At 38.9% G+C, this 27,896-nt stretch overlaps 1 protein-coding gene across 2 annotated transcripts; it reads right to left on the reverse strand.

Moving 5' to 3' along the window:
- Positions 1-352: 352 nt before the first annotated feature.
- On the reverse strand, positions 353-27,849 carry RIOK3 (RIO kinase 3). 2 transcript variants are annotated; one of them, XM_055323987.1, is made up of 13 exons: positions 27,650-27,849; positions 22,029-22,144; positions 21,065-21,210; positions 20,864-20,971; positions 20,545-20,654; positions 18,888-19,031; positions 18,120-18,247; positions 7,751-7,948; positions 6,150-6,309; positions 4,603-4,683; positions 4,424-4,513; positions 3,426-3,533; positions 353-2,047 (listed from the first exon to the last, which is right to left on the reverse strand). In XM_055323987.1, the coding sequence occupies exons 1-13, from the start codon at positions 27,710-27,712 to the stop codon at positions 1,940-1,942; spliced, it is 1,560 nt and encodes a 519-aa protein (XP_055179962.1). In that variant the 5' UTR covers positions 27,713-27,849; the 3' UTR covers positions 353-1,939. The 2 variants fall into 2 exon arrangements, with proteins under 2 accessions (XP_055179962.1, XP_055179963.1); XM_055323988.1 differs by lacking the exon at positions 27,650-27,849 and adding an exon at positions 27,215-27,627.
- Positions 27,850-27,896: the final 47 nt, after the last annotated feature.

Below are 27,896 nucleotides of genomic sequence, written 5' to 3' on the forward strand. Positions count from 1 at the left end.
AAAGAATTATTTTGTTGATATAAAAATCCTCTATAGTATCCTTATTTCTGTAACTTTGAGATATTCATGTACCCACTTCCAATAAAGTGAAACAAAATATCCTTATTTCCAAATTGTTTTTTTTCCCCTTTGGTATTTGAGTCTTTAATTAGCAAATCAACACTTACCACCTTCTGATACACAAGAGAAAAACCTATGTGTAATGTGAAGTAGGTCATTTATTGAAATCTAAATATGAGAAGTTGAATGGGAAAAAAATTGCTTAAGATAACACTACTCAATTTTATACAGGAGTAACTTGGTGCCAGGATATAAGTTAACATAAAGAACAGTAAGAAACCACACAAAGAACCAATTCTAAAATGCTCTCTTTATATTTAATATTTTAAAAAGCATGTTCACAGCACACTCCAAGAATGCCACATAGCAATGGTTTGCTGCTCTTTGTCAAACAGAGTATGTCAGAAAACAAAACAAAAATTTTTTTGAATGGTTCATGGTTTTTAAAATTAGTTCTCTGAAATTTCTGTAAAGCCAATAACCACCAGTCATCTAAATCCCTGTTTCAGAGTAGTAAACATTTCAGAAATGTAATGAGTATTTATCCAAAGATCACACTTCTCTGAAATGTAGTTAAAAGCTATATAACAGAAACAAAAATAAATATTTTTCTAGAAAGAACATATTTGGCATTTTAAAATAATGTTAAAGAAGCTTTCAAGTGTAAATGATTCTTAGATTGTTACTTTCCAGTACCAGATAGAAAGTTTGGGTTAATAGTAGCATAAATCTGGGTCTCTAAAGTCCATCTGACTTCAGTGATAGGAGGAATGATTACATTGTCATTAACAAAGTCAACCCTAACAAAGCCAATGTACTTTCCCACTAGAGTGCTTGTTTTAAGAAGTGACATCCAAAAAAATAAAAATAAAAAAGAAGTGACATCCAGCCAGTACTAAAGATTGAGGCCAGTAGTTCAAATTACTAATTTGGTACCCAAGTTGTTTTATACATACTTTTTATCACATGATTATTTAATATTTCTAATTAGCTTGCTCTATTTCTCTCAAAATCAGTAAGGACATAGTTTGAATAAAAAGTAAACTGAACTTTGTTTCACTGACTTCATTAAAATATGTCAAACATGGTTAATTATGTTCCATGCTTCCAGATAATTTACATTTTCATTATAAATGCAAAGCAGCTGCACCATGAGTTTTATCCTAACCACTTCATCTAAATGTAGAAAAACTGAAAGTTAAATGTAAAATTTTGAATAGTTAATACGTTCTTATATATTTCTTTCAGAGATCTGTGATGCCTTGTCTTGGATATGAGTATGGAAAAGAAAAATTCAGTTCATATTCATGATGTACCAATTTCTATTTCTGTCAGTCATTTAAAAACCAAATTTCCATTTATATCACCTCTAGAGAGAAGAAATTTTCCTATATAATCATGATCACAATCTGGAAAAAAAAAAAGAAGGGCTAATTTTAGGCCAATAAAATATTTGAGGAAAGATGTAACACAAAGCAGGGAGGTGAAAAAAGCAATTATGTTGTAATAAAAGCCTCCCTTGTAAACACACCTGTCCTTTCCTCCTATGTTTGGAAATGTTACCTAAGTTTTAAAAATTCTCATCAAAACATTTTATACCACAAATCCCGTAAAATCAGGTTGATTTCAGCCAGATAACCTATAGCTGTTAAAGAATTATATTATCCTGTTCATAAGATGAGAGGTAGTGACATTTTATTCTCCCAATGCTGAACTACAAATCCCACACATCTGGCACATGAGTTACAAGGGGAAAAAAGCACAGAAGCACCATTGTACACTCCTCATGTTTTGGTATTTCAAGTCACCCATAACTTCGTTTGCCATTGGCAGCTGACAATCACCACTGTGTTAACAATGAAAGCAGTGGGTGTTGGTGCTATTCATCATATAGGACTGGTGGACCTCCATCATCTTTCAAAAATGAAGCAGCTTTCCTTCCATTCTTCTGAACATGATCTTCATTCATTTTCTCCAAAGCTTCTATCTACAAAATTAATACATTGAATCCATTTGTCAAAATCTTACTTCATAGAAATCATACTTCTAACTGAACCAGTATTTTTACTATTAAAACTAGGTCATTCCTAAGGATGCTGGCCTTGAATTAGAATTAGTGTGTGTGACACACATTACAGTGTCTCACAAATACACATTACAGGGTGACATACATGTGTCTGTTTTGTACTTGACTGTATTATCAGGGCCCATATTTAGGGTCTTTATCAAGCTAGCAGCTAGGATCACAGCTTTTGTTTTTTGTTTTTTAAGATTATTTATTTATTTATTAGAGACACACACAGAGAGAGAAACAGGCAGAAGGAGAAGCAGGCTCCATGCCGGGAGCCTGATGTGGGACTCGATCCCAGGTCTCCAGGATCATGCCCTGGGCAGAAGGCAGTGCTAAACCGATAAGACACCAGGGCTGCCCAGGATCACAGGTCTTACTGTGTACTCTATAAAGCTTTCAGGAAACAAGAAAAATGAAATTCTAACATTGGTTCAACAATAGTAACACCTACTTACTGAACAATTGGATTGTACTAGAGGCCAGATTTACCATCTTCCTGTTACTTCCCTTCTACCCTTAAGTTCTAGCACAGCTTCACCAAATTCAAATCATACTGAGGAGTTCTAGAACAGACTCTATAATCACTCTCTGCTTTGGTATACTGTTGGGAGTAATTAGCTGCTATTTTACTTTATAGTTTTTGTTTAATTTTCAGAGAATTTCTCTGGAGGAAACTTTTTTTTTTTTAATGGTTCTGTAGATCCATATTGTAATGACTGGTATTTCTAAGGATGACCACAGCTAACTCTGTATATTAAGTTAAAGGTAGGGGCCACGTGTTATAGAAAGATAAAGATGCAGAAAGCAGTATCATCCAGAGTGTTCCCCAGTCTGCTTCCTCATTCAGAAATAGAGGCAACAGTACACTGGAAGTGGCGTTACTCGTCCATCTTAACCAAACTTGAAGTGTTTTGTTGTGAGTTTAGTTTTAAGCCTGAAGAGGACCGAAAACATCTCAAGGAAAGAAAAATCTCTAATTTTGCTTTTGAGGGGATAAAAGAATAAAATGAGGGGCACCTGAGTGGCTCAGTCAGTTAAGTGTCCAACTCTTGGTCTTGGCTCAGGTCATGACTCAGGGTCATGAGATCGAGCCCTGTGTCAAGCTCTACACTAGGTGTGGAGACTGATTGAGATTCTCTCTTTCTCCTTCTGCTACACCCTCGTCATCACTCTCTCTTTCTAAAACAAATAAATAAGTAAAACCTTAAAAAAATATATATAACATGAGTTCCGAGTTTCAGCTATCTACTCCATCTAGTTCTCCATTAGCAAGGCAACGCCGCAAAACATTTACCTCAGCTAAGAAATCAGCTTCATTATCTGCTGAAATGTTTAAGCCTGAAACAGCATTAAAGAGTTCTCGCTCACCCAGGACTTCTTTTACTCCTCCTTTCTGGAAAAACTATTAAAGAAATATAAGTCAGTAGGAGACACAGCAGGGTTCTCTTGAACATGAATACCAGAGAACAGTAAACTTGTAAGATACCAGTGAATTCCTTCCAACATTTTTAAACCAGATTTTCTCATTTCAAGTTTAACTATGCTGCTCAGGTTCTATTTGTCCTATTGAACATATCCCTGTGGCCTTCTGGATTTACTATATACATTGTATAGCTACATATATAGCTTCTATAGCTATAAATGAATGGTATGTATAAAACTGGGTGGCACTACTTTGAATGTATCAATTCAAAATATTCACTAAATCCTGTGAATTAAAATCTTCAAGTAGGTTCAGAAATTATTTCCATTATGAAGTTATTCTATCATTTAGAAAGATTATTCTTACCTGAATCTATTGCTAACAATGAATTTCCTTTAGCAAATAAATGTGATTCAATTCTGTTGATTATTGAGTTTTACCTTCCCTTCCCTCATCTGTTTGCTCTAACTCACAGAACCAGTAATCAGACACAATACCACTAAGGCAACTATTTTCTTTTTAATAGTAATAACAATGGCAGTAGGCATGTAGGCTTGCTAATAGAGCTGTGCTCAAAGCACTGTGTATGTATTAAACATCTGCTTGACTGCTTAAATATCTGCAGTCAAAATAAAAACTCACTCCCTTGCAAATTTAATTCAATAGCCCAAATATGAGGCATGCCATCAAATTATTGTTGAAAATGAACTCTGACAAATTGATCTCTGTATCTTTATCTCAAAAGTAGTCGGTAATCAAACCCTTCCTTCAATTTCTAAGAAAACAATCATCCAACTTATCTCAGGGGTGAGAAAACTATTTGTATCTGTAACATCCTATAAAAAAGATATATTAGTTTACATGCCCACCTGTGAAACATTCCTACAGTCACGGAACAAGAACTCCAGGCCATGAGGATGGGTTGGTTCCACAGACTGACTGACGTCAATCAACCAGACCTAGTTCAATGCAGAGCAGATACTCAGTACACATTTAGTAATTTACATCAAGTCATTTCATGTGAATGTTAACAAAATGTGCTCCTCACCTTCCCAGCATGCCACAGCATGTTATACTCACTGAGGTCGGCATGTACAAGTGTACATTCGTTATATAACTGCTGCATCAACTGTAAGGAGGCAAGACAGACATTTAGGGCGTAAGCAACAATTCTAATTTACCTATGTAACTAAAATGTCTGTGCCAACCAAAACTTTCCAGGAAGGCAAAGCTACATTAAAGAACTTATTTCCTCTTTGTGCAGTCTAAGACTGAATTTTTTTGTCTTTTGTTTTTAGGCAGGGTCGGGGAACATTGAGAAAAAGGGGTAGATAAGTATGACACTCTATATCCTCGTCTATGTGACAGCAATGAGATCAGGAGACCAAGGAGCAGACCTGGTTCCCCACAGGATAAGAAAGCAACCATTTTATGGCCACTAACCAAAGGAAAGTGGTTGAAAAAATTTTTTTCACCTTTTTATACAAGGTAAAAAGTACTTCTTGCCAGACATAGTAGGGAAGAGATATTTTTATAAATTAAGTGGCATTATATATTCATTATTGATTTCTTATGGCAGAAATAAGCATTAATGTTTTATTTTCAGCCTTAATAGAATAAAATAGAGAAAGTGTTATCACTACTTCATCTCTTTCCCAGTCATCCCACCGCCCAACAAAACCTGAAAAATGAACTTGATTTTCCTTTCAATTTTCCTTTCCTATTGGAAGCAGAGAATGTTGGATTATCTCCCTAGCTCTATCTTAAAAAAGTATTGGGATAACACTTTCATAATCACATCAGCTGCTGCAGGACATGAGCGCTTCATGCAGAAACCACATAAAAAGCACAGAGGCTTCTCTACTGTTCAACTCAAACAACTACAGAGGCAGAGCACATGGCTGGCTCATTTGGTAGAACATGTGACTGGATCTTGGGGTCATGAGTTCAAGCCCCATGTTGGGGGGACAGTTTACTTAAAGAAAAAAACAAAACAACAACACTACAGAGGAATGAAGACAGTATTAGTAACATTTTCTTAAGTGGGAAGGACCTCAGATGGAATTTAGTTGCTGTCACCAAGCATAAATGGCCTCAAGGCTCCTGAGGTGCACTTCCCAATTCTAAGACCTATGCACATACGAGAGACCACTCTCTCCCATCTTCAGTTTTTACCATCACTCATAATGAGACCAAATCTGCATCCCGCCAACTGCCCAATAACAGGCATTTTCTTAGCTGCTAAGCTAATAATTCAAGAAGGCATACAAACTAATGAGGCATGACATCTGGTACATGTGGAAATGTCAACTTTTATTTAATAGAATGTTTTGTGAACAAGAGCTTCATGCTTCTGTGTCACTAATGCTAAACCAAGAAGGCTTCATGGGCTCCTTAGCTCTATGACTTTTCTTAAGTGACTCAAGACAACAGCATGTTGATATAAATATAACTCTTCAGTGTTAATAGTCTATCACACACTTCAGTTTGTTCTTGTTACATCACCTTAAAATAGTACTATTTTAGGACATTTTTTAAGGTTTAGACAATATTTTTATAAGCTCATATGTGAATGCTTTAGAAAGCACAACTTACATGAAGAGTTTGGTAGTAGGCTTCTTTCATTTCTTCACTACTGAGCTTTACTTCTTTTAATTTAGGGGCTGGAACTTGATCATGACCAATAAAAGACATAACTAAAATGTGTTTCTTGAGTAGTACAACTGTTGGACAAGGAATTCCAGCTCTCTGCATTCTACACAGAAAGAAAGAATTAAGAATGTAAAAATCAGAAGGAGAGAATATTTCTCTTATTCACCAAATATCTACCAAGGGCTGCAATGATCTGCCACTAGGTTCTGCCCGGGGGGCGAGGGATGCAGAGACAGTAAAACACGGCCTATACCCCTTACAGAGCCATGGACTGCTGGGAGGCACAGACAGGGAAGGAGACAGTTCGCAGTGTCGTGTGGCACACACACGGGCAGGGCTGTGGGCCGGAGCCACGGGAGCACACAGCATCAAGGATGACTTAGTATAAGAAGTGGCTGAGGGCAGCCCAGGTGGCTCAGCGGTTTAGCGCCGCCTTCAGTCCAGGGCGCGATCCTGGAGACCCAGGATTGAGTCCCACGTCAGGCTCCCTGCATGGAGCCTGCTTCTCCCTCTGCCTGTGTCTCTGCCTCTCTCTCTCTCACTCTCTCTCTCTCCGTGTGTGTCTCTATGAATAAGTAAATAAAATCTTAAAAAAAAAAAAGTGGCTGAATAGGAATTAGCCAAATTAAGGCAGTGTGGGGAAACACTGGTCTAGGGCTAGAAGCGGTTTGTGGAAATGCATGGAGGCATTCAAGAGAGTCCATCTGGGGAATGTTTATCAATCAACATAGCTGGATCCTGAGTCAGAGGAAGGGCAATGTAGGTTGAGGTTACAGAGACAGGTGGGCTCCACACCAGAGAAAGTCTTTGAACTTACACTAAAGACTATAGGAGCTGTTGAAGAATTTTAAGAAAGGCAGGAATGAGATCTGAGAAGTATAGAAAAGAGATTGAAGGGTAGCAAGACCTCTTAGAAAATTATTCTACTTACAAGTCCTACTAATTAGAATTTTGCAACTAATAAATATGGATAATCACATTTGAAAGCAAACATCTTTAGAACAAACAAAAATTAAGCCTTTACTAGAGATTAAGATATGGAAGGTTTATTAATGAGAAAGATTACTGTATTACTTGGTTGATAAATACGTTGATAAATTCTGCTTAGGGAATTGAGAACCAAGTCTAATAAATTGAAGCAAAATGCAATTTGACTGGTCAGATTGCCACTACCAAATTAACAAACATCAGATGTAATAAATATTTTCTGAAACAAAAAGGCAAATCATTCTTTAACACAAGCCTAATTGGAAGCTGAACAATGACAGCATATAGTCATGGGGAAAAAATGACTTTGTTTCCTTCAAACTTTACTAAGGAAAGAGTACAGAAAATGCCTATTCATTCTAAAAGTATGAATTCAGGTTATACTCAGGAAATATTTTCTTATAGAAAGCCTCATTAAATACTAGAATTTCGAGGCCTTCCATAATTTCCACAAATGAATATAAAAGAAAGCATGGATATTTTTTTTGCCTGGCTAGTAGGTCTAATATAAAAAGGTAATTACCCTAGATAACTTCTAGCACAATGATTTTCTTTACCTTGTGAGATTGTGCATTTCTTTTTCTGCCCACATGCGGATGATCTTACGTGGATTTAGTTTACTGAAGCGATCTTTAAACCTGAAATCATCTTTAATATATTTGTCACGATTCTTAAACTCATTAAGGGTTGTTTTAAATACCTTGATGGCACATTCTGTAGGTATAACTTTACTATCTTCCTTTTCGTCCTCCATGCTAAATGGAAGAAAAAAAAAAGTGTAAGTTGCCAGCTCATAAGTAAAACAATTTCAAAATAAAATTCTATGATACAAAAGCAGTTTTGTCTTCTCTAAGAATGTCAAGCTTTGGTTTTTTGTTTTTTTTTTTTAAGCTTTCAAAGTTTTGGGTCTTAATAAAATCTTAGGATTTGGTTTTTTTAAAGAAAACATTTTCAAATAAATTGTCAACCAGTTTTCAACAATCTAGAATAGAATCTTCACTTAATGACTATCAAATAAACTTGAGGAACAGAGCAAACATACATACTTTAAAATAGGCTACAATCTACCTGGGATGGTTTATGGGTAAAATTCAACAAAAGCAACAAAATAGAACTTTTTAAAATGTGTCTTTCAGGATGTATGGGTGGCTCAGCAGTTGAGCGTCTGCCTTCGGCTCAGGGTGTGATCCCAGGGTCTGGGATGGAGTCCCACATCAGGCTCCCTGCGAGGAGCCTGCTTCTCCCTCTGCCTGTGCATCCACCTCTCTCCATGTCTCTCATGAATAAAAATAAAATATTAAAAAAATCAAATAAAATGTCTCTTTCACTTCTAACAGATAAAAAGGTGAGTAAAGGGGTCCCTGCCCCATGAGTATGCAAGGAGAGGCAGGAGAATATAAAAGAAGTACACAAATAGGGGATCCCTGGGTGGCTCAGCGGTTTAGCGCCTGCCTTCGGCCCGGGGTGTGGTTCTGGAGTCCCCGGATCGAGTCTCACATCGGGCTCCCTGCATGGAGCCTGCTTCTCCCTCTGCCTGTGTCTCTGCCTCCCTCTCTCTCTCTGTGTCTCTCATGAATGAATAAATAAAAATCTTAAAAAAAAAAAAAGAAGTACACAAATAGGACAGGTCCCTTTGGATTGGGAAGGCCAGATAAGGCTTTGTGATATAGGTGGCAACTGAAACAACCAAAACAATGGGTAAGTTATGAATAAGCACAGTCCCAGTATTAACAAGGTAGAATTGAAATTACAGGACATGTCTGAAGAAGGACAAACATGCAAACACTACAGTTAAGACTTGGCTGGAAAGGGGAAATGAAAGAAATCAGAGCTGAGGGATAGGATGGAGGCAGAGGTGTGAAGAGCCCAGACTGCATGGGTGAGAAGCCCAGATGTACTCCCAAGGGTGGTAGGAATCACCAAGGGTTTGACACACTTCATGAAGATCAAATCAATGATAATATCAGGATAGAAGGGGGCAGAAGAGTCCAGAGGTATGGAGCCTATTTAGGATGCTAATATAATGCCCCTCAATAGTGAGCCACTGAAAAGGCTTAAAACATGGTGGTGGCAATATGAATAAAAAGGAGGACAGAAGGACAGACTACTGTATTTACCTTTAAATATGTGAAGGCATGTTAATCTGGAGAAGAAGGAACTCTATTTCCAGAAGATAGGCTATGACTCAAACTCTCAACCCTTTCCTTCTGTACTGTATTTTCCCAGCTGATTCCTACTCTGCCAGTCTGTCTCACATTAGAGGACTCCAACTGTTTCTCGGTCTTCTCTACCCGGGAAATTTCATTAAGCCCTATGGCCTTAAACATACCATCTATATACAGGTAACTCCTATATTTCTACCCTCAGTCCTGACTCTCCAGAACTCCAGGTCGATTTGCTTGATCCCTTGACAGCACTTGGAGGTCTAGCAGGCATCTTAAATGTAACATACCAAATCAAAATTCTTATCAGTTGCACCCTAAACCTGCCTTTCTTCATACTTCTCTAGCCAAGAATGTACCCTTTCACATACATCCCATCCAATAGCACACACCCTTGACTCTTACCTTCAGACATTCCTATGGTCTCTCCTATTCTTGCACTATACCTCCTTAGTCCAAAGCACTGTTCTCTTTTATTTTTTTTAAGTTCACTAAATTTATTTTAAAAATCATAAAACGTTTCTTACAAAAGAGCATTACATTCTGCACACTGCTCTGAATAGATGCCAGGGACATATGGACTATTGTTACTTTTCCTCCCTGTCCCACCCGCCCCCCCCCAAAAAAATGTTACAGTGCAAAGCACTGTTCTCTTTTAAACTACAATAACTTTTTAACTGGCCTTACTCCTTCTTCTCTCACCCCTCCTCTAATCCATTTTTCACACAGCAGTCTGAGTGATCTTTCAAATCACAGCTTTGGTTCCCACTGCACTTAAAGAGCAGGCTCCTTACCCGGGCTTTCAGAGTATCACCTGACCTAAGCTGTGCTTACTTCTCCAGCCTCCTCTCTCCTCTTCACAACTGTGCTCCCAGTGTACTGGTTTTCTCATAGGCTCTCAGAGATACCAAGTCTGTGCCTCTCTTAAGGCATTAGCATTAGCTGTTCTCTAGTCTAGGATGTACTTCCACCTATCTTTATACTGTATCCTAGATGTGTCATTCAAATCTTAGCTTAAATGTCACTTTATCAGAGTTTTCCTGTTCTACTAATAAAAAGTAGTCAACCAATTGCTATGACATCAGTATATTTTAACTACCACAACACATATCTGATGTTTTTGCATATTACTGTTTTGGAAGGGGTTTGAGATGTCGAGGAATACATTCTATGAACTCAGGGACCTTCCTTATGCCATTCATGGCCATACTCCAAACACTTAGAAGAGTGTCTAGCACATAATTAGCCATACAAATATTTGGGATTGGTAAATTAATTTTCAGGAGACAGATCAGAGATTCTATACCAGAAAAAAATTCCCAGTAATTTAAAGATTATAGACAATTATAGTAAATTAAAATTATAGACATCTTTGGATTTTGAGATGATAAATTTCTGTCATTGGAATACTTTAACCATAAGGTAGATGAAATAATATCAAAAATATCATAGGAGGGGATCCCTGGGTGGCTCAGCGGTTTAGCGCCTGCCTTTGGCCCAGGGTGTGATCCTGGAGTCCCGGGATAGAGTCCCACGTCAGGCTCCTGGCATGGAGCCTGCTTCTCCTTCCTCCTGTGTCTCTGCCTCTCTCTCTCTCTCTCTCTATCATAAATAAATAAATCTTTAAAAAAAAATACCATAGGAGAGATTCCTTATTTGGAAGGTATCTAGGATAGAGTCTAATTTATAAGATTCATAAAATTCCTTGTTTCTTACTAAATTACACATCCCTCTGCCTAGTTTTTAAGATCCTCCTCAATTTCTAGTTTGCTTGTATAGTTTTATACCATTACCTCTAAACATACACTTTCCCATCTCATTGTCAATTTCTTCATTGCCTAAATTTCAATCCTCCCATTTCCAGCCCTTTCATTATTTTAAAAGAATTAAGTGTTACAGGGGAGGGGCAAGATGGCGGAAGAGCAGGGTCCCCAAATCACCTGTCCCCACCAAATTACCTAGATAACCTTCAAACCATCCTGAAAATTTACGAATTCGGCCTGAGATGTAAAGAGAGACCAGCTGGAATGCTACAGTGAGAAGAGTCCGTGCTTCTATCAAGGTAGGAAGACGGGGAAAAAGAAATAAAGGAACAAAAGGCCTCCGAGGGGGAGGGGCCCCGCGAGGAGCCGGGCTGAGGCCGGGGCGAGTGTCCCCAGGACAGGAGAGCCCCGTCCCGGAGGAGCAGGAGCTGCACCAACCTTCCCGGGCGGGCGGAAAGGGGCTCACAGGGAGTTAGAGCAGGACCCAGGAGAGCGGGGATGCCCTCGGGCTCCCTGGGACACTAACAGACACCTGCGAGCGCAGGAGAGTGCTCCGAGCTCCCTAAGGGCTGCAGCGCGCACGGAGGGACCGACCGGAGCAGCTCGGAGGGGCTCGGGAGTGGCTCCAGGGAGGGAGCTGCAGGGCGGGAGCGCAAATCCAACAGCGCAGGCCCCGGAGCACAGGGCGCCGGGACACAGCCCAGGATCCGGCCTCCCCCTGGGACAGGCAGAGGCCGGGAGGGCCCAGGACAGCAAGGACGCTCCTGCCCCGAGCTGAGCAGATCAGCGGCCCCGCACCGGAGCCTCCAGGCCCTGCAGACGGAGAACCGAGAGCCCCAAGCCCCGTAGTTCCTGCGGAGGCTAAATCCAGGCTTCCAGAGCTGCCATAGCAACTGCGGCTGTTCCTCCTGGGGCCCAACGGGGTAAACAACCCCCGCTGAGCCCGGCAGCAGGCAGGGGCAGAGCAGCTCCCCCAAGTGCTAACACCTGAAAATCAGCACAGCAGGCCCCTCCCCCAGAAGACCAGCTAGACGGACCAGTGATACTCCCCCGTGTTCCAATACAACTTGTTTTTGGCCACTCTGCACTGAGCAAAATGACTAGAAGGAAAACCTCACCTCAAAAGAAAGAATCAGAAACAGCCCTCTCTCCCGCAGAGTTACAAAATCTGGATTACACTTCAATGTCAGAAAGCCAATTCAGAAGCACTATTCTACAGCTACTGGTGGCTCTAGAAAAAAGCATTAAGGACTCACGAGACTTCATGACTGCAGAATTTAGATCCAATCAGGCAGAAATTAAAAATCAATTGAATGAGATGCAATCCAAACTAGAAGTCCTAACGACGAGGGTTAACGAGGTGGAAGAACGAGTGAGTGACATAGAAGACAAGTTAATGGCAAAGAGGGAAACTGAGGAAAAAAGAGACAATCAATTAAGGGACCATGAAGACAGATTAAGGCAAATAAATGACAGTCTAAGGAAGAAAAACCTACGTTTAATTGGGGTTCCCGAGGGCGCCGAAAGGGCCAGAGGGCCAGAATATGTATTTGAACAAATCCTAGCTGAAAACTTTCCCAATCTGGGAAGGGAAACAGGCATTCAGATCCAGGAAATAGAGAGATCCCCCCTAAAATCAATAAAAACCGTTCAACACCTCGACATTTAATAGTGAAGCTTGCAAATTCCAAAGATAAAGAGAAGATCCTTAAAGCAGCAAGAGACAAGAAGTCCCTGACTTTCATGGGGAGGAATATTAGGGTAACAGCAGACCTCTCCACAGAGACGTGGCAGGCCAGAAAGGGCTGGCAGGATATATTCAGGGTCCTAAATGAGAAGAACATGCAACCAAGAATACTTTATCCAGCAAGGCTCTCATTCAAAATGGAAGGAGAGATAAAGAGCTTCCAAGACAGGCAGGAACTGAAAGAATATGTGACCTCCAAACCAGCTCTGCAAGAAATTTTAAGGGGGACTCTTAAAATTCCCCTTTAAGAAGAAGTCCAGTGGAACAATCCACAAAAACAAGGACTAAATAGATATCATGATGACACTAAACTCATATCTGTCAATAGTAACTCTGAACGTGAATGGGCTTAATGACCCCATCAAAAGGCGCAGGGTTTCAGACTGGATAAAAAAGCAGGACCCATCTATTTGCTGTCTACAAGAGACTCATTTTAGACAGAAGGACACCTACAACCTGAAAATAAAAGGTTGGAGAACCATTTACCATTCAAATGGTTCTCAAAATATACCCTAAAAACTATAGAACACTTCTGAAAGAAATTGAGGAAGACACAAAGAGATGGAAAAATATTCCATGCTCATGGATTGGCAGAATTAATATTGTGAAAATGTCAATGTTACCCAGGGCAATTTACACGTATAATGCAATCCCTATCAAAATACCATGGACTTTCTTCAGAGACTTAGAACAAATTATTTTAAGATTTTTGTGGAATCAGAAAAGACCCCAAACAGCCAGGGGAATTTTAAAAAAGAAAACCATATCTGGGGGCATCACAATGCCAGATTTCAGGTTGTACTACAAAGCTGTGTTCATCAAGACAGTGTGGTACTGGCACAAAAACAGACATATAGATCAATGGAACAGAACAGAGAACCCAGAAGTGGACCCTGAACTTTATGGTCAACTAATATTCGATAAAGGAGGAAAGACTATCCATTGGAAGAAAGACAGTCTCTTCAATAAATGGTGCTGGGAAAATTGGACATCCACATGCAGAAGAATGAAACTGGACCACTCTCTTGCACCATACACAAAGATAAACTCAAAATAGATGAAAGATCTAAATGTGAGACAAGATTCCATCAAAATCCCAGAGGAGAACTCAGGCAACACCCTTTTTGAACTTGGCCACAGTAACCGGAGAAGGACAAACAGTGTATGTTCTCATTCATTTGGGGAATATGAATAATAGTGAAAGGGAATATAAGGGAAGGGAGAAGAAAGGTGTGAGAAATATCAGAAAGGGAGACAGAACATAAAGACTTCTAACTCTGGGAAATGAACTAGGGGTGGTGGAGGGGGAGGAGGGCGGGGGGTGGGGGTGAATGGGTGACGGGCACTGAGGGGTACACTTGACGGGATGAGCACTGGGTGTTATTCTGTATGTTGGTAAATTGAACACCAATAAAAATTAATTTATAAAATTAAAAAAAAAAAGAATTAAGTGTTACAGATGAAGCTGAAGTTCCCTTCAATTACCACCCCTGATTGTTTTATTCCTTATTCCATCTCTCCAGAGGCAATCATCATCATGAATAGTATCTTTCTAGTCTTTCTAAAAGTTATATAAATACATACACACACACAAGCATCTATATTTAAAATTCTGTATGTTATTTTCTATATAACTTTAAAAATTTAATAAATGGTATACTGTATATATTAAAAGCAATTAGGTTTTTGCACTCAACACCATACTGTTGGGTTGTGGGTTTTTTTTTGTTTTTTTTTGTTTTTTTTTTTTTGCCTATTGTTTAAAATCCAGGTTGAGATCTTACTTCATCTTGACCCTTGCCCTGAATGTAACTGGTACTGTTCTTGTTCTGTTCACTATTTCTATCCCATATGCAAATCTCACTTGCACAACTGTGTATTCTATTGTGTAATTCTTTTATTGACCCTAACAGCTCTTGCTGTAATGTTCTCCTCCTGACTATGCTTTAAGCTCTTTGAAAATACAAAACATATTTTATACTTTACTCCCTGAAAAGCACCAGTTAGTATACCAATGATTGTGGATTACTTAGCCAACCTTAAAGTGATATAAACTAGACAGCTTTATGGTAGGCAGAGTCCTAAGATGGCCCCCAAGATCCCAGTCCCTGGAGTACACACTCTGTACAGTTCCCTCCCTTGATTAGCTTACATTATACAGCAAAGGTGATGGTATAGCCATTGGATTACATTCCACTGTCTTTAAGACTCAGTCTTAGCTGCCTGGAGGGAGAGATTGTCCTAGTAGCTTTGAAAAGTGACCTGTTTCATAAAAGGGCAGCATGATCAGGAATTGCAGGGACCTCTACAAGTGGAGAGTGGCCCCTACCTGACAGCCAACAAGAAAGCAGAGACCTCAGTCCTACAGTGGCAGGGGACCAAACCATAGGGAAGAAGACCCTAAGCTCCAAAAAGGAACACCACCCAGCCAATACCCAGATTATAGCCCTGTGAGAGTCTGACCAGAGAGTCCAGCAAAGCCATGCCCACTGGAACTTCTGATCAAAGGAAACTATGAGATAATAAATGAGTGTTGTTTTACGCTAAGTCTGTGGTAATTTGCTATATAGCATAGAAAACTTGCGAATTTTTAAAAGCATTTACTTTCACAAAACTTGTAGAAAACCGAATGCTATCTAGTTTTGCTAACTCACAAATGCTCAAGCACAGATTACAAGATCAATTCCACCAGAAAGAGAGATCATTCATTATATCAAAGTATCATTAAGCATAATGGAAAACGGACAAAGAATAAACAAGGCAGTTGACAAGACAAAGGAATACAAATGGCCAACGAAGCACTTGGAAAAAATGTACAACTTTAATCATAAATAAACGCACACCAAAATATCAAAATGGTACTTTTCATCTTTTACACTAACAAAAAAAAATTAAGTGTGATAATACTAAGTGTTAATGAGGATGAGAACAGGTTCATACTGCTGCATAAATTAGTTAACCTCACAGGGCAATCTGTCAGTATTTACTGACATTTATAGAATCTACAACAACCTGCAGATTGGACTAGCTCCTGGAGGAAATTGCATTTGCCCTACCATTAAAATTGAGAGGGGATCCCTGGGTCGCTCAGTGGTTTAGCGCCTGCCTTCGGCCCAGGGCGTGATCCTGGAGACCCGAGATCAAGTCCCACATCAGGCTCCCTGCATGGAGCCTGCTTCTCCCTCTGCTTGTGTCTCTGCCTCTCTCTCTCGGTGTCTCTCATGAATAAATAAATAAAATCTTTAAAAAATTAAATTAAATTATAAGACAAACACCAATTTGGTTTTTGACCTTTGGTGTGATATAGAAATTTTTTAAAATTTTTAATAAATAAAAAAAAGCTAGATATGCTGCTTGCTACAATAACCAGTTGGTACTCTCCATTCATTGAGGCCTTCCACTATTTAACAAAAAGTAAAAAGAATGCATAGTCTTTGCCAGTAATTTCAAAGCTAAAACTTAGCTTAATGTGTATTTGCAAAAGCACATCAATGTAAATGTACAAGGATATTTCTATCTGTGTACTCTGTTATGTAATTATCTTTTATCAACCATAACAGTTACTGTTATAATGTTCTCCTCTTTGCCATACCATAAAACCATTAACATAATGGAATGTGCTACTGTAAAAATGGGGTGCTAGAAGCTTAGAAAGAACTATTGACTGAAAAATTAAAATTCTGAACAGAGAATATAATCTCTTTTGCATAAGCAAATTTAGGGATATGTACATAAAAATTCCTGGGAGACTAAACTAAAAACAGAGGTTATCTTTGAAGAAAAGATCTGTGAGATGAGAGTTGATAACATGAAGGCTGTTTTCCATTTTAATCCTTTCTGTAGAGTTTTAATTTCTACCAGGAGTAATCTCTCATTTTAATTTGTGCCATTATATTTGCCTGGTCTTATGAAACCCTTAAATGAAATTTGGGAAGAGGTTAACAAAGCTTAAAGGAAAAAAATAAATATTAAGATTACTATATACCAGTCATGATCAAATACGATCTCATTTATCACCACAAAATCTTATGAGGTAACAAGGGTCAGTTTTTTAAAAAGGCTTAGTAGGGGATCCCTGGGTGGCTCAGCGGTTTAGCGCCTGCCTTCCACCGAGGGCGTGATCCTGGAGTCCCGGGATTGGGTCCTGCATCAGGCTCCCTGCATGGAGCCTGCTTCTCCCTCTGCCTGTGTCTCTGCCTCTCTCTCTCTCTCAATGTGTCTGTCATGAATAAATAAAATCTTTTAAAATAAAAAAAATAATAAAAAGGCTTTAGTAAATTGCTCCAGATCACACAGCCTGAAAAATATTGAGCTTTTTTTTTTAATGTTGAGCTATTTTATCTTAATATTCATTTTTATCCTTTTCATTTTGAAACTTAACAGTATAATTTGATATATAATTACACATGCATGTCTCATCTAGCAAGGGGGACTAACTAAATAGTTAAGAAAACCAAAAGCAAGGATTTAATCAATAAATGTTTGAATCCCCTTAAGTATACAGTAAATACCTTCTGAACCTAAAAAGAACTAGAATAATTCTGGACTCTATTTTACATTTTTGTCTATAAACATTATTAAGGTAAAGGAGTTGCTGAGGTAGTAAGCCTTGCTGATTTTCAATGGTAAGTGACCAGACTGATTTCACATTCCTGGCTTAATAAGCACATTCTCTAAACAGAGTCTACTTTAAACAGTATCTCCCTTCTTCGTGCCATTCTTTACTCATGTAAGCCCTTGTAACAAAAGTGAAGTGGGTAGGATTTGGCATGAGATCTTTACAAGATGTTTCCTTAAATGATGCAAGCATTACTTAATTGGTATTTCTTAAAGGATCAGAGTTACAAGGGCAAGAATCAGTAACTGATCTAAGCATATCCCCCTCAATCTGATGATAAAAGACCCAGAGTGTAAAGACCATGGGTTTTGAGACAAACCTAGCTTCAAATTTTGCTCTGTCACTTACAGCAGCCTGTATGATACAGTATGATTACAATAATGTAGAAAATAAAATATGTATAGAAAAAAGACTAACAGAGTCTATACAACCTGATTAATGGTTATCTCTGGATGGTGAGATTAGGATGAATGTGGGTTTTTTGGGTTTTTTTGCATATCCTTATAGTCTAGACTTTCTATAACACCTTTTAAATTACTCTGCCTGCCATATAGCACTGATTTTGCGTAAATCCATTTATATGGGAAGAAGGGGCTAAGATTTATTAACACATGGTACTCTATTTTGCTCATTTACCTCCCGCCATATGCATGAAAGACAACAGATTCCTTTCCTGTACTAATACAGCCAGTGATTGTCTCCAGCATTCCAGAGTTGACCATTTTATACATAAGCAAACGTGTCTTAGGATCAACTGCTTTTTCCTGAAAAAGATAAAGCACTATAAATGAAAACAACTGGTAATAACAAAACATTTTCTGAGCCATTTCTAGTAGCTAGCATTCAAAATATATACTTCTTTTTAGTTTTATGATTTAATTTACCTAGCTGTATATGTATAGCAGGCTCTTAAAAGAGTGCTGTCAAAATGCAATCCATTAACAAAATACAATCCGTTAACTCTAACTCCAATGTATTTAAAAGTAAGTATCTAAAAGAACTATTAAGAATCAGACACTAACTTAATCAAAATCTTACTTTATCTTCAAAGTTTAAATAGCTCTGCTCCTGTAGTTACTATTAGTTTTTCTAAAGTTTTAAAAATTACTTTATTCTTAAGATATTAGATACTATCTTCACTAATGTAAAACATTACAGAGTAAGTTATTACAAATGTCATAGTATAACAAGAAACAATTTTTTAAATCTTAAAACATTCATATTCAGCTTAATTATGACCACTAAAATTTTAGTTTTGAATAAGGGATTAAGAACTGTTACATTATATCTGAATAGTCAATCTCATGAAAAAAAAAGTCAAACATGAAGTCTTGTTTCTTCCCCAAATATAAAGTTTTCTAATATGAACCTTCCACCAAAGAAAAAAAATATAAAAATACTTACTGCCGTAGAATGCTCCTTTTTCTCATGGAGGCGGGCACTTCGACGTTCTTCTGAGTAGGCATGTTGTTTTAAAGCATTAAAAACATGGTTTGATAGTTTTAAATCCATTCCAATTCCATCTCCTACCTGAAACCCAGGTGCAAACTGCCAAAAAGAAAAAGATTAGTATCTGAATGCTTTAAAACAGGAATGGTAATAACAAAAAAATAACACCAGTTTTTACTTGAAACAGGTTTCTTACTCAGTCGATAATTAAGCTACAAAAGCAGAACCCATTGGTATTACAGAGAAAAAAATAACTCACTAAAAAACCCAACAGAAAGGAGAGCAAGACTATCTAAGAAAAGCACAGAAAATACTGAATCACATCTAAAAACTAAGGTATTTCAGCATATGCTTTGCACCTTGCTTTTACATTAGACAAAGGACACACTATATTTTGAAGGCTAGATAAATCTTACCAAAGAAATACAATCTTATAATTAATTATTTTTGAGGAGTGGGTTAATATAGCAAGCTATGCCCACACCATGATAATCATGTTCTAGAGCTGATTGTCCAAATAGTAGCCAGTAGCCACATGTCGGTATTTAAAGTTAAATATATTAAAATTAAATAAAAAATTCAGCTCCTTGGTTGCATCACTCAAATTTCAAGCACTCAATTACCAAATACGGCTACTATTAGTTAACAGGGATATAGAACTTTTCTATTATCACAGAAAGTTCTATTGGAGAGGGTTGTTCTTGAGTCAGACCTGAACTATTTCTAGAATTTAAAATTAAGTTTACGGGGCATCTGGCTGGCTCAGTGAAGCATGTGACTCTTGATCTTGAGGTCATGAGTTTGAGCCCCGCGCTGGGTGTGTAGACATTACTTTATTTGTGTTCTAAAGTCTAAATGTGGGCAGCCCCAGTGGCGCAGCAGTTTAGCGCCGCCTGCAGCCCAGGGTGTGATCCTGGAGACCCTGGATTGAGTCCCACATCAGGCTCTCTGTATGATGCCTGCTTCTCCCTCTGCCTGTGTCTCTGCCTCTCTCGCGCTCTCTCTGAATAAATAAATCTTTTAAAAAAAATAATAAATAAAAAAATAAAGTCTAAATGTTTTCTATTAACCATAAGATTTATAAAGGAGGAAGAATGCTAATGTTTCTTTTTCTATGTTTTTAAATTATATTTTATTTCTGATTTTGCAGGGGTAGTTTAGGCACGAGTTTTAAAAAATTCAAAAAGTAGAAAGGATTTCTCTCTCCCATGCTTATTCCCCAAATCACCACTCTTCTCTGTTTTTTGAGTAGGTGTGCTACTGAAAAATAATATGCTTAAAAATAAGTATGCTATTTTCATAAGAACTATTTCTTAATTTTAGAATCAATGCAAATGAAACTAGTTTTCTTAATATTGTAGAATTTTACTCTGGCATACATTCTCATTAGTGGCTGAGTTTTCATGGTCCTACTATATTATCATCTACAACATTTTTAGATCCATCTTTATGAAAGATATCTTTAGAAATTTAAGATATTGTATTTATTTTTAATTTAAAAGTTTTTTGTTTGTTTCACTGCGGTTGATAAAATTTTGTATTTAAAAATCCCATGTTTTTAATTTATCCCAATAAAACTCTTGATTCAGAGATAATACTTCCTGTAACTTACATTTTCCATTCTGGCTGTATTCTTTCTCCCACATACTACTTCATCATGTTTGGTGGTGATGTCTTTTCCTTTTCCAATAAAACCCTTTTTGGGAGTAGGAACTGGTTTTGCTAAAGGCGATTAAGACAAGCCAAGTTTATGTAAAGGTAGCAAAGACTAAATTCCTGCATTCAATGTTGTCTGAAAAGATATTTGAATCTAATAGCAAATTACCAAACAAGATTCAAAGAGTAAATATAAAATACAAGGATCCATTGGAAAACTTAGTCTTCCCATGTCCCTGTCCTACCCTCACCCCAGAAAATAAAAGCATTGATACCTGGTATGTAGGGATCATCACGAGTGTCTTGCCAGTCAACCTCATCCTCAGAGCTATCACTGTCTTCGTAAGGATGCACTTTTCGATAATTTTCAAAGGAAATGGAAACTTAAAAGGCAAAAACAAATGAAGATTTATTTAGGAACACATCACAAGTATTTCCTGCCACCCAATGGAGATTTCACAATAAGGTCACAGTACCTTTGCTATCTCCATTGAATTTTTTTTCTTCACGCCTAAGCTGTGCGTCATATTCTCTGTCAAATTCCATCTGTAGCATCTGAGCCAGCATTAGGTCACTGGAAGTGTCAATGTTTTCTCCAGTAATAAATGGTCCTTCAGAGGCACTGTTCAAAATAAGGCAACATAAATTAATATAATGTGCTTGCATATATACATGCTACCAATTATGGGACTAGAGAGTGCCTTTTCACTGTTACAAATTGTACTGAAGAAAAAAGGGAAAAATTAGATCAAATCATTCATCTTCTGTCCAGCTGCCCTTTGACTAATGGCAGGAGCTTGTAAAAGCACCAAATAGGATTAAGAGAGCTACACAAAAAAGCTAAAAGGGCCATAATAGAGATGCCTGGGTGGCTCAGTGATTGAGCATCTGTCTTCAGCTCAGGGCATGACCCCGGAGTCCTGGGATCAAGTCCCACATTGGGCTCCCTAAAGGGAGCCTGCTTCTCCCTCTGCCTATGTCTTTGCCTCTCTCTCTGTTTCTCTCTTGAATAAGTAAATAAAATCTTAAAAAAAATAAAAATAAATAAAAGGGCCATAATAAATCCAAACTGAAACTCAAAAATCTTCTTCTGTGTTCTGTTCTGGAGATATAACACATATACGAGAAGACAAAACAGCAATATTTAATCAAACCTGTATCCCACTTCACTATTTGCTAATTTGGAGATCATGTGGTTCAACTGCTGTAATAACTAAAATCCAGAGAAACACAGTGGTTTGCCCATGACAGTACCGACAACTAATTACAGAATCAGGACCAAAACTCAAATATCAGTGAACTCCTGGTATGATGCTCTTTCTACTGCGTTGATTTTCAAAATGTGTTTCTTAATCATTGGTCAAGACAACCACTAATCAAATCTTAAAACTTTCATAACAAGCTGCTGGACAAAATAGATTCTTTATGAATTTTACTTACGTAACTTCAGGAAAAGCAGCAGCTTCTTCTTTCAATTGCAATTCTTTAGCCAGCTGTTCACTCATTACATCAGCCAAGGAACAAGATATTGTGTTTTGAGGGGTAGCCCATGGACACTATTTAAAGAAAAGGAAGGGGTTAATTCATAAAAATGAAATTAAAGTATCTTCTAAACTTGAAAATAGGGCTATCTTTAGAGAATTAAAAAAAATCAACCCCAAATAATTACCTACTTACAGAAATCATCTTTAAAGTCATTGGGATGCCTAGTATCTGTCAGTTAAGCGTCTGACCCTTGATTTTGGCTCAAGTTGTCATCTCGGGGTGATGGGATTGAGCCCTGCATCAAGCTCCACGCTCAGCGAGGAGTCTGCCTGAAATTTCTCTCCCTCTCCTTCTGCCCCCTACCCCCGGCTCAGATGGGTGCTCTTGTGCTCTCTCTCTCTTTCTCGCTCTCTCTCTCTCTCAAATAAAGTAAATCTTTAAAAAAAAAAGGTAAAAATATCTCCCAGCTCAAATCTAATCAAAGATAAATGGAAATTAAATCTGTCAAAAGCACTTTCTAACCTGTTCAGTAGGTGTGTCTTTTTAGTTGAGGAGGAACATCAGGCCATTATAGCATTACCCCACTACCTGATGAGTACATGCAACCACCCTTGTTCTGATTGCATGCTCACCAAATAATCTTCTGCTTTTAATCTGGCTTCCCATGAAGACACTCTCTCTCTCTCTCTTTTTCCAAAGGTTTTATTTTTAAATAATCTCTATACCCAACGTGGGGCTGGAATTCACTACCCAGAGACCAAGAGTTGCATGCTCTACCGACTAAGCCCGCCAGATGCCCCTGGAGATTCTCTTTTAGGAAAAGACTACACCAACTAGCACAGTTCAAAGCCCACTTAGAAGTTACACCTCATTCTAATTTAAGGAGTAAGTCTTCTACATGTGTAAAGTGTATGTCAGCTGCTCTCAAGACATCTGGGGAATACGTTGAAACAAAAATAACAATGACAAACAGTAAAATCTACATTTCTGAACTTTAGAAGCTGAGAAACAGTCTTGAAATAATACTACTACAACAAAGCAATATTCTGTGAGGCTCTTCTTGGACGATCAGCCAGTTGGACTTCCTCAATGGCATAACTATCTCAGCCCTCTTGAAATACAAACTGTAAGTTTATTTCACAATTCCTAATTTTTGAGGGGGCAAGCTTTCCTTAGCAGCAGGAAATGATTACATTTGTGATTAAGACCACTAATATTGAATAATATGTCTAAATCTCTTAAACTGACCTAGCTTTCTCTATCTTCCTTCTGAGATTCTACTCCAAGGTATCACCCTCCCATTACCAGGCTACTCTATTAAGAGAGTCCTAACTCATCTTTCTGCTTCCAGTCCTGCTTGTTTCCATTTTCCACACCATATATAGCACACCAACTTTTCTAAAATGCAGATTTGATTAGTTCAGTTTCCCTATTTAAAGCTCTTTGATTGTTTTCATGTTTCCTACTACCTTTAGGATAAAGTCCAAACCTATTCCTTAACTACTGCTGGTGTCTAATTTAGAATTTAGAATATAGCATATGATATCTGTTTTAGCCACAAAACTTTTTAAAATTTTTTTATTTATTTGAGATAGAGTGAATAGGAGCTGGGGGTGGGGGGCAGAGGGAGAGGGAGAAATCCCTGCCGAGCAGACAGCCCGATGAGGGTCTTGATCCCAGGACCCAGGATCGTGATCTGAGCTGAAGGCAGATGCTTAACTGGCTGAGCCACCCAGGTACCCCTGTTTTAGCCATGGAACTTTTAAATCAAGTTTAGGTACTCTAGCTGGCCTACCACTCTTGTTCAGGTTCTATAGCATTGAAGTTCAGGAATTTAATTGGTTCAGGTTGTTAGAGTGAAGCTCAAATGATAACTATACTTATGACTTAAGTGAATCAGAATCAAGTTTTATCTAACCTCATCTGGAGATTAATGAGATGCACCCAGCCCCCAGAACATACCTATACTAGTCTACTGCAGAATTATTCCAGCCTCACATAAAGCCAGATGTGGGGAAAACAAGGAAGGCTTTCTCAAGGTCTGATGTGACTTTCATTCACTCAGATCTTCAAGTGCAAACGAGCAGTCTCCTGGAGAGGATTTTGAGGTCTAGAATCTTGAAGTTCTCTGTAATCCAGAGAATACAGCTTTCTCTTGGCTAATGACTCCTGCTGACTTCTGAATCCTCTAGAAAGAATACATAATGCTGCGTCCTAACCTAGAAATGTCTGGTCTGATCAGTTTCAAGGTCCAGATTCCAAAAGGCAAATGGCTGTATTCTCTAACTCAGATCTGTCAACCACATTTTGCAATGACAACAGAACAGACAACACTGGAATATTCACTATATTTGAGTCATTTGCCTAATATGTATAATTTGCATAGATTATTTGAGACACATAACCACTACATAGTTACAATATCATCCCCATTTTATAGATTGAGAAACCGAGACACAGAAGGGTTTTTTTTTTTTTTTAACTCAAGATAACACTGTAGATGGAGGTGCTATGATTTGAACCAAGGCAGTAGAACTTAAGAGGCTGTCATCAGCATTTTGCTATACTGCTTCCCTAATCACCTAGTTCTGGAATGTGAGAAACAAATCACTATACTGCCTGCAGTATGAAATCCAAATTCTTCAACAAGGATTGTCTTTCAAAATTTGACCTACTTTATCTTTCTAGTCTCAGCCCTTATGTACCCTATGCTCAAATAACAATAATTATATGCTAATTATGGCATACTTTCACCCCTCCATGCCTTCATACATGTTTTTTTTTTAAGATTTTATTTATTTATAGAGACAGAGAGAGAGAGAGAGAGAGAGAGAGAGAGAGGCAGAGACACAGGCAGAGGGAGAAGCAGGCATCATACAGAGAGCCTGATGTGGGACTCGATCTAGGGTCCCCAGGATCATGCCCTGGGCTGCAGGCAGAGCTAAACCACTGTGCCACTGGGGCTGCCCTTCATATATTTCAACTAAAACATATCACAAAAGTCTTCTATTAAATCAGACATTAGGGATGCCTGGATGGCTCAGTTGGTTAAGTATCTGCCTTTGGCTCAGGTCATGATCCTGGCTGGAGTCCTAGGTTGGAACCCCTAGTCAGGCTCCCTCTCCCTCTGCCCCTCCCTCCACTCATGCTCTTTGCTTGCTTGCTCTCTCTCTCAAAAAAATAAAATCTCAAAAAAAAAAAAATCAGACATTAAAGAGATTTGCAAAAAATACAATACTAAACCACTATTTTTGTTTGTTTGTTTTAGAAAATGGGGGGGTTACAAATGAAAATTATATTTGTATTAACATATGATGACTTTTAAATCACCTAATAAAAAATTCTTCACTATTTCACTTTTCATTTCTGATATGACAAATATTAAAAGCTGTAACTGATATAAACAAAAATTCTTTGGTGTCCTCAATGATATTTTAGAGTATAAATTCATCCTGACCAAAAAGTTTTGAGAATCGCTGGCCTTTAGCACTCTTTCCATTTTTCAAGACCTTCCTCAAATCTCCATCTTCTCCACGAAGCCTTCGATAATCACTTAGGTCTTCCAAGAGATTAGAGGAAGAAACCATTAAGAAATACATACAGCCTAACTAATTGTTTGGACTGTGAAAATGCTGTCTTCCAGTAGAACATCAATAAACTCCAGGATCATTTTTTTGTTAAATGATGAAAATGAAATTTTATATTTCTGATGATGCATACTTAAATGAAAATATGACAACAAATATTTTATTATTAGTTTTGTAAGTGAAATTTGTTCTGACATTAGGCATTCTAGCGCTCGCTTTGACAGCACATATACTGAAATTAGGTATTCTTTTTTTTTTTAAAGATTTTATTTATTCATAGAGACAGAGAGAGAGAGAGGCAGAGACACAGGCAGAGGGAGAAGCAGGCATCATACAGAGAGCCTGATGTGGGACTCGATCCAGGGTCTCCAAGATCACGCCCTGGGCTGCAAGCAGCACTAAACCGCTACGCCACTGCCACCGGGGCTGCCCTTTATTTTATTTTTTTTAAGATTTTATTTATTCATGACAGACAGAGAGGGAGAGAGAGAGAGACAGACAGAGACACAGGCAGAGGGAGAAGCAGGCTCCATGCAGGGAGCTTGACGTGGGACTCTAGGATCACACCCGGGGCTGAAGGCGGTGCTAAACTGCTGGGCCACCAGGGATGCCCTGACATTAGGTATTCTGAGCAATGTTTGTCTCATTTGACATTTTTTTTTGACATTTTTTAATCAGCCTTTAGGTGCTTAACTATAAGACCTTAACATATAAAGCATATATTTATTAGTATCTGGCTACTAATTTTCTTTTTATGTCTACTGGTCTTGGCCTCATAAGCAAGGCTTAAAAGAAGAAAATTACACAAAGTAACACGTAGATACAACATTTGCCAATAGATTATTTTAAATTCTCTCTATGGTTGTATGAGAACTTTCATAAAGTCAACTTTAATTAAACTTTCAGGGCAGCCCGGTGGCTCAGCGGTTTAGCACCACCTTCAGCCCAGGGCATGACCCTGGAGACCCGGGATGGAGTCCCACGTCGGGCTCCCTGCATGGAGCCTGCTTCTCCCTCTGCCTGTGTCTCTGCCTCTCTCTCTCTCTCTCTGTGTCTCTCATGAATAAATAAATAAAAATCTAAAGAAGAAGAAGACGACGACGTAGCCTAAAGATCCAATAAAACGAGTGATCCTTTAAAAGGAACAAATATTCCGTGACAGCAAGTGAAAAACAATTAGGAAGCTAATAAAAGTTGGACTCCTTCCAACCTTAATCTGAGGAACACAACATCCCAGTTGAAGCATCCCTTAATTTGAAGCAATCCTGCTTTCAAACAAACCCTCAATTAAGCGGCAGAAGAGTCTTTTCATCCTTCTGACAAAATTATCATGCAAAGGGGCAGTCTGAAAACCAAAAACCAAATGTGAAATAAACGTAATAGTTGGTTAATACAGAAAAAGAGTCTAAACCTGAAAGCGCAAGCAGATAGTAAGAACTCATAACCTTTTCTTTCTTTCTTTTTTTTTTTTTTTTTTTTTTTTTTTTTTTTTTACAGTAGGTAGTGTACACCTGAGTATCAGCCCGGGGAGAGGAGTATCAGCCCTGGACTTACCCAGTATTCACTGCTTCAAAAACGAGAAATTGCCCAAGTCGGATAACCGCATTGGTCAAGTTAAGGAAACAGCTGCCAATATGTCCTTCCCGTCGGGCTTTCCGTGCATTACTCGGCTGACTCACTCGGCCGGTGAAAAACAAGATCATGCTGGTTTCCCCTCAAACGTCAGAGCCTCTGAGCGGGCCCTGCCCAGACAGCTGCTAGGGAGGTTCAGGAGTCGAGGCGCAGAACTCGAGGGCGAGCCCTAACCGCCGACAGAGGCCACTGGCAGCCCCGCTACCCGTGCCCCACCTTCCGAGGTCGCCAGGGTCCGGCTCGGACCCTCCCGAGTCGCCGGCCGAGCCGCCTGGGCGCCTGACACTTTCTCCGGGCCTCCTGAGAGGACCAGCGCGGGTACCCAAGGCAGGTGCGTCAGCTCCGACCGCCACTCACCTTGCTGGGTCCCCAGGCTGCTGCGGGCCTCGGCTCAGGAGATGCCACTCCGACCAGATCCATGTTGGAAAACAAGCCAGCAACGAGGACACAGGGCAGACAGATGGCAGGACCGGGAAACAGCCTCCTCCGAGGAGACAGGCGGCGGGGCTGGGGCGACGCGCGGCTGGCGCCGGAGCTGAGGTGACAGATGGCGGCGCGGCCGCGGCCGGAACTACGTCTCTTCTCTTCCGCCCTCTCCGCCGGG

This window comes from Nyctereutes procyonoides, unplaced genomic scaffold (assembly GCF_905146905.1).
Source record: "Nyctereutes procyonoides isolate TBG_1078 unplaced genomic scaffold, NYPRO_anot_genome, whole genome shotgun sequence".
In the NCBI taxonomy this organism is placed as follows: Eukaryota; Metazoa; Chordata; class Mammalia; order Carnivora; family Canidae; genus Nyctereutes; species Nyctereutes procyonoides.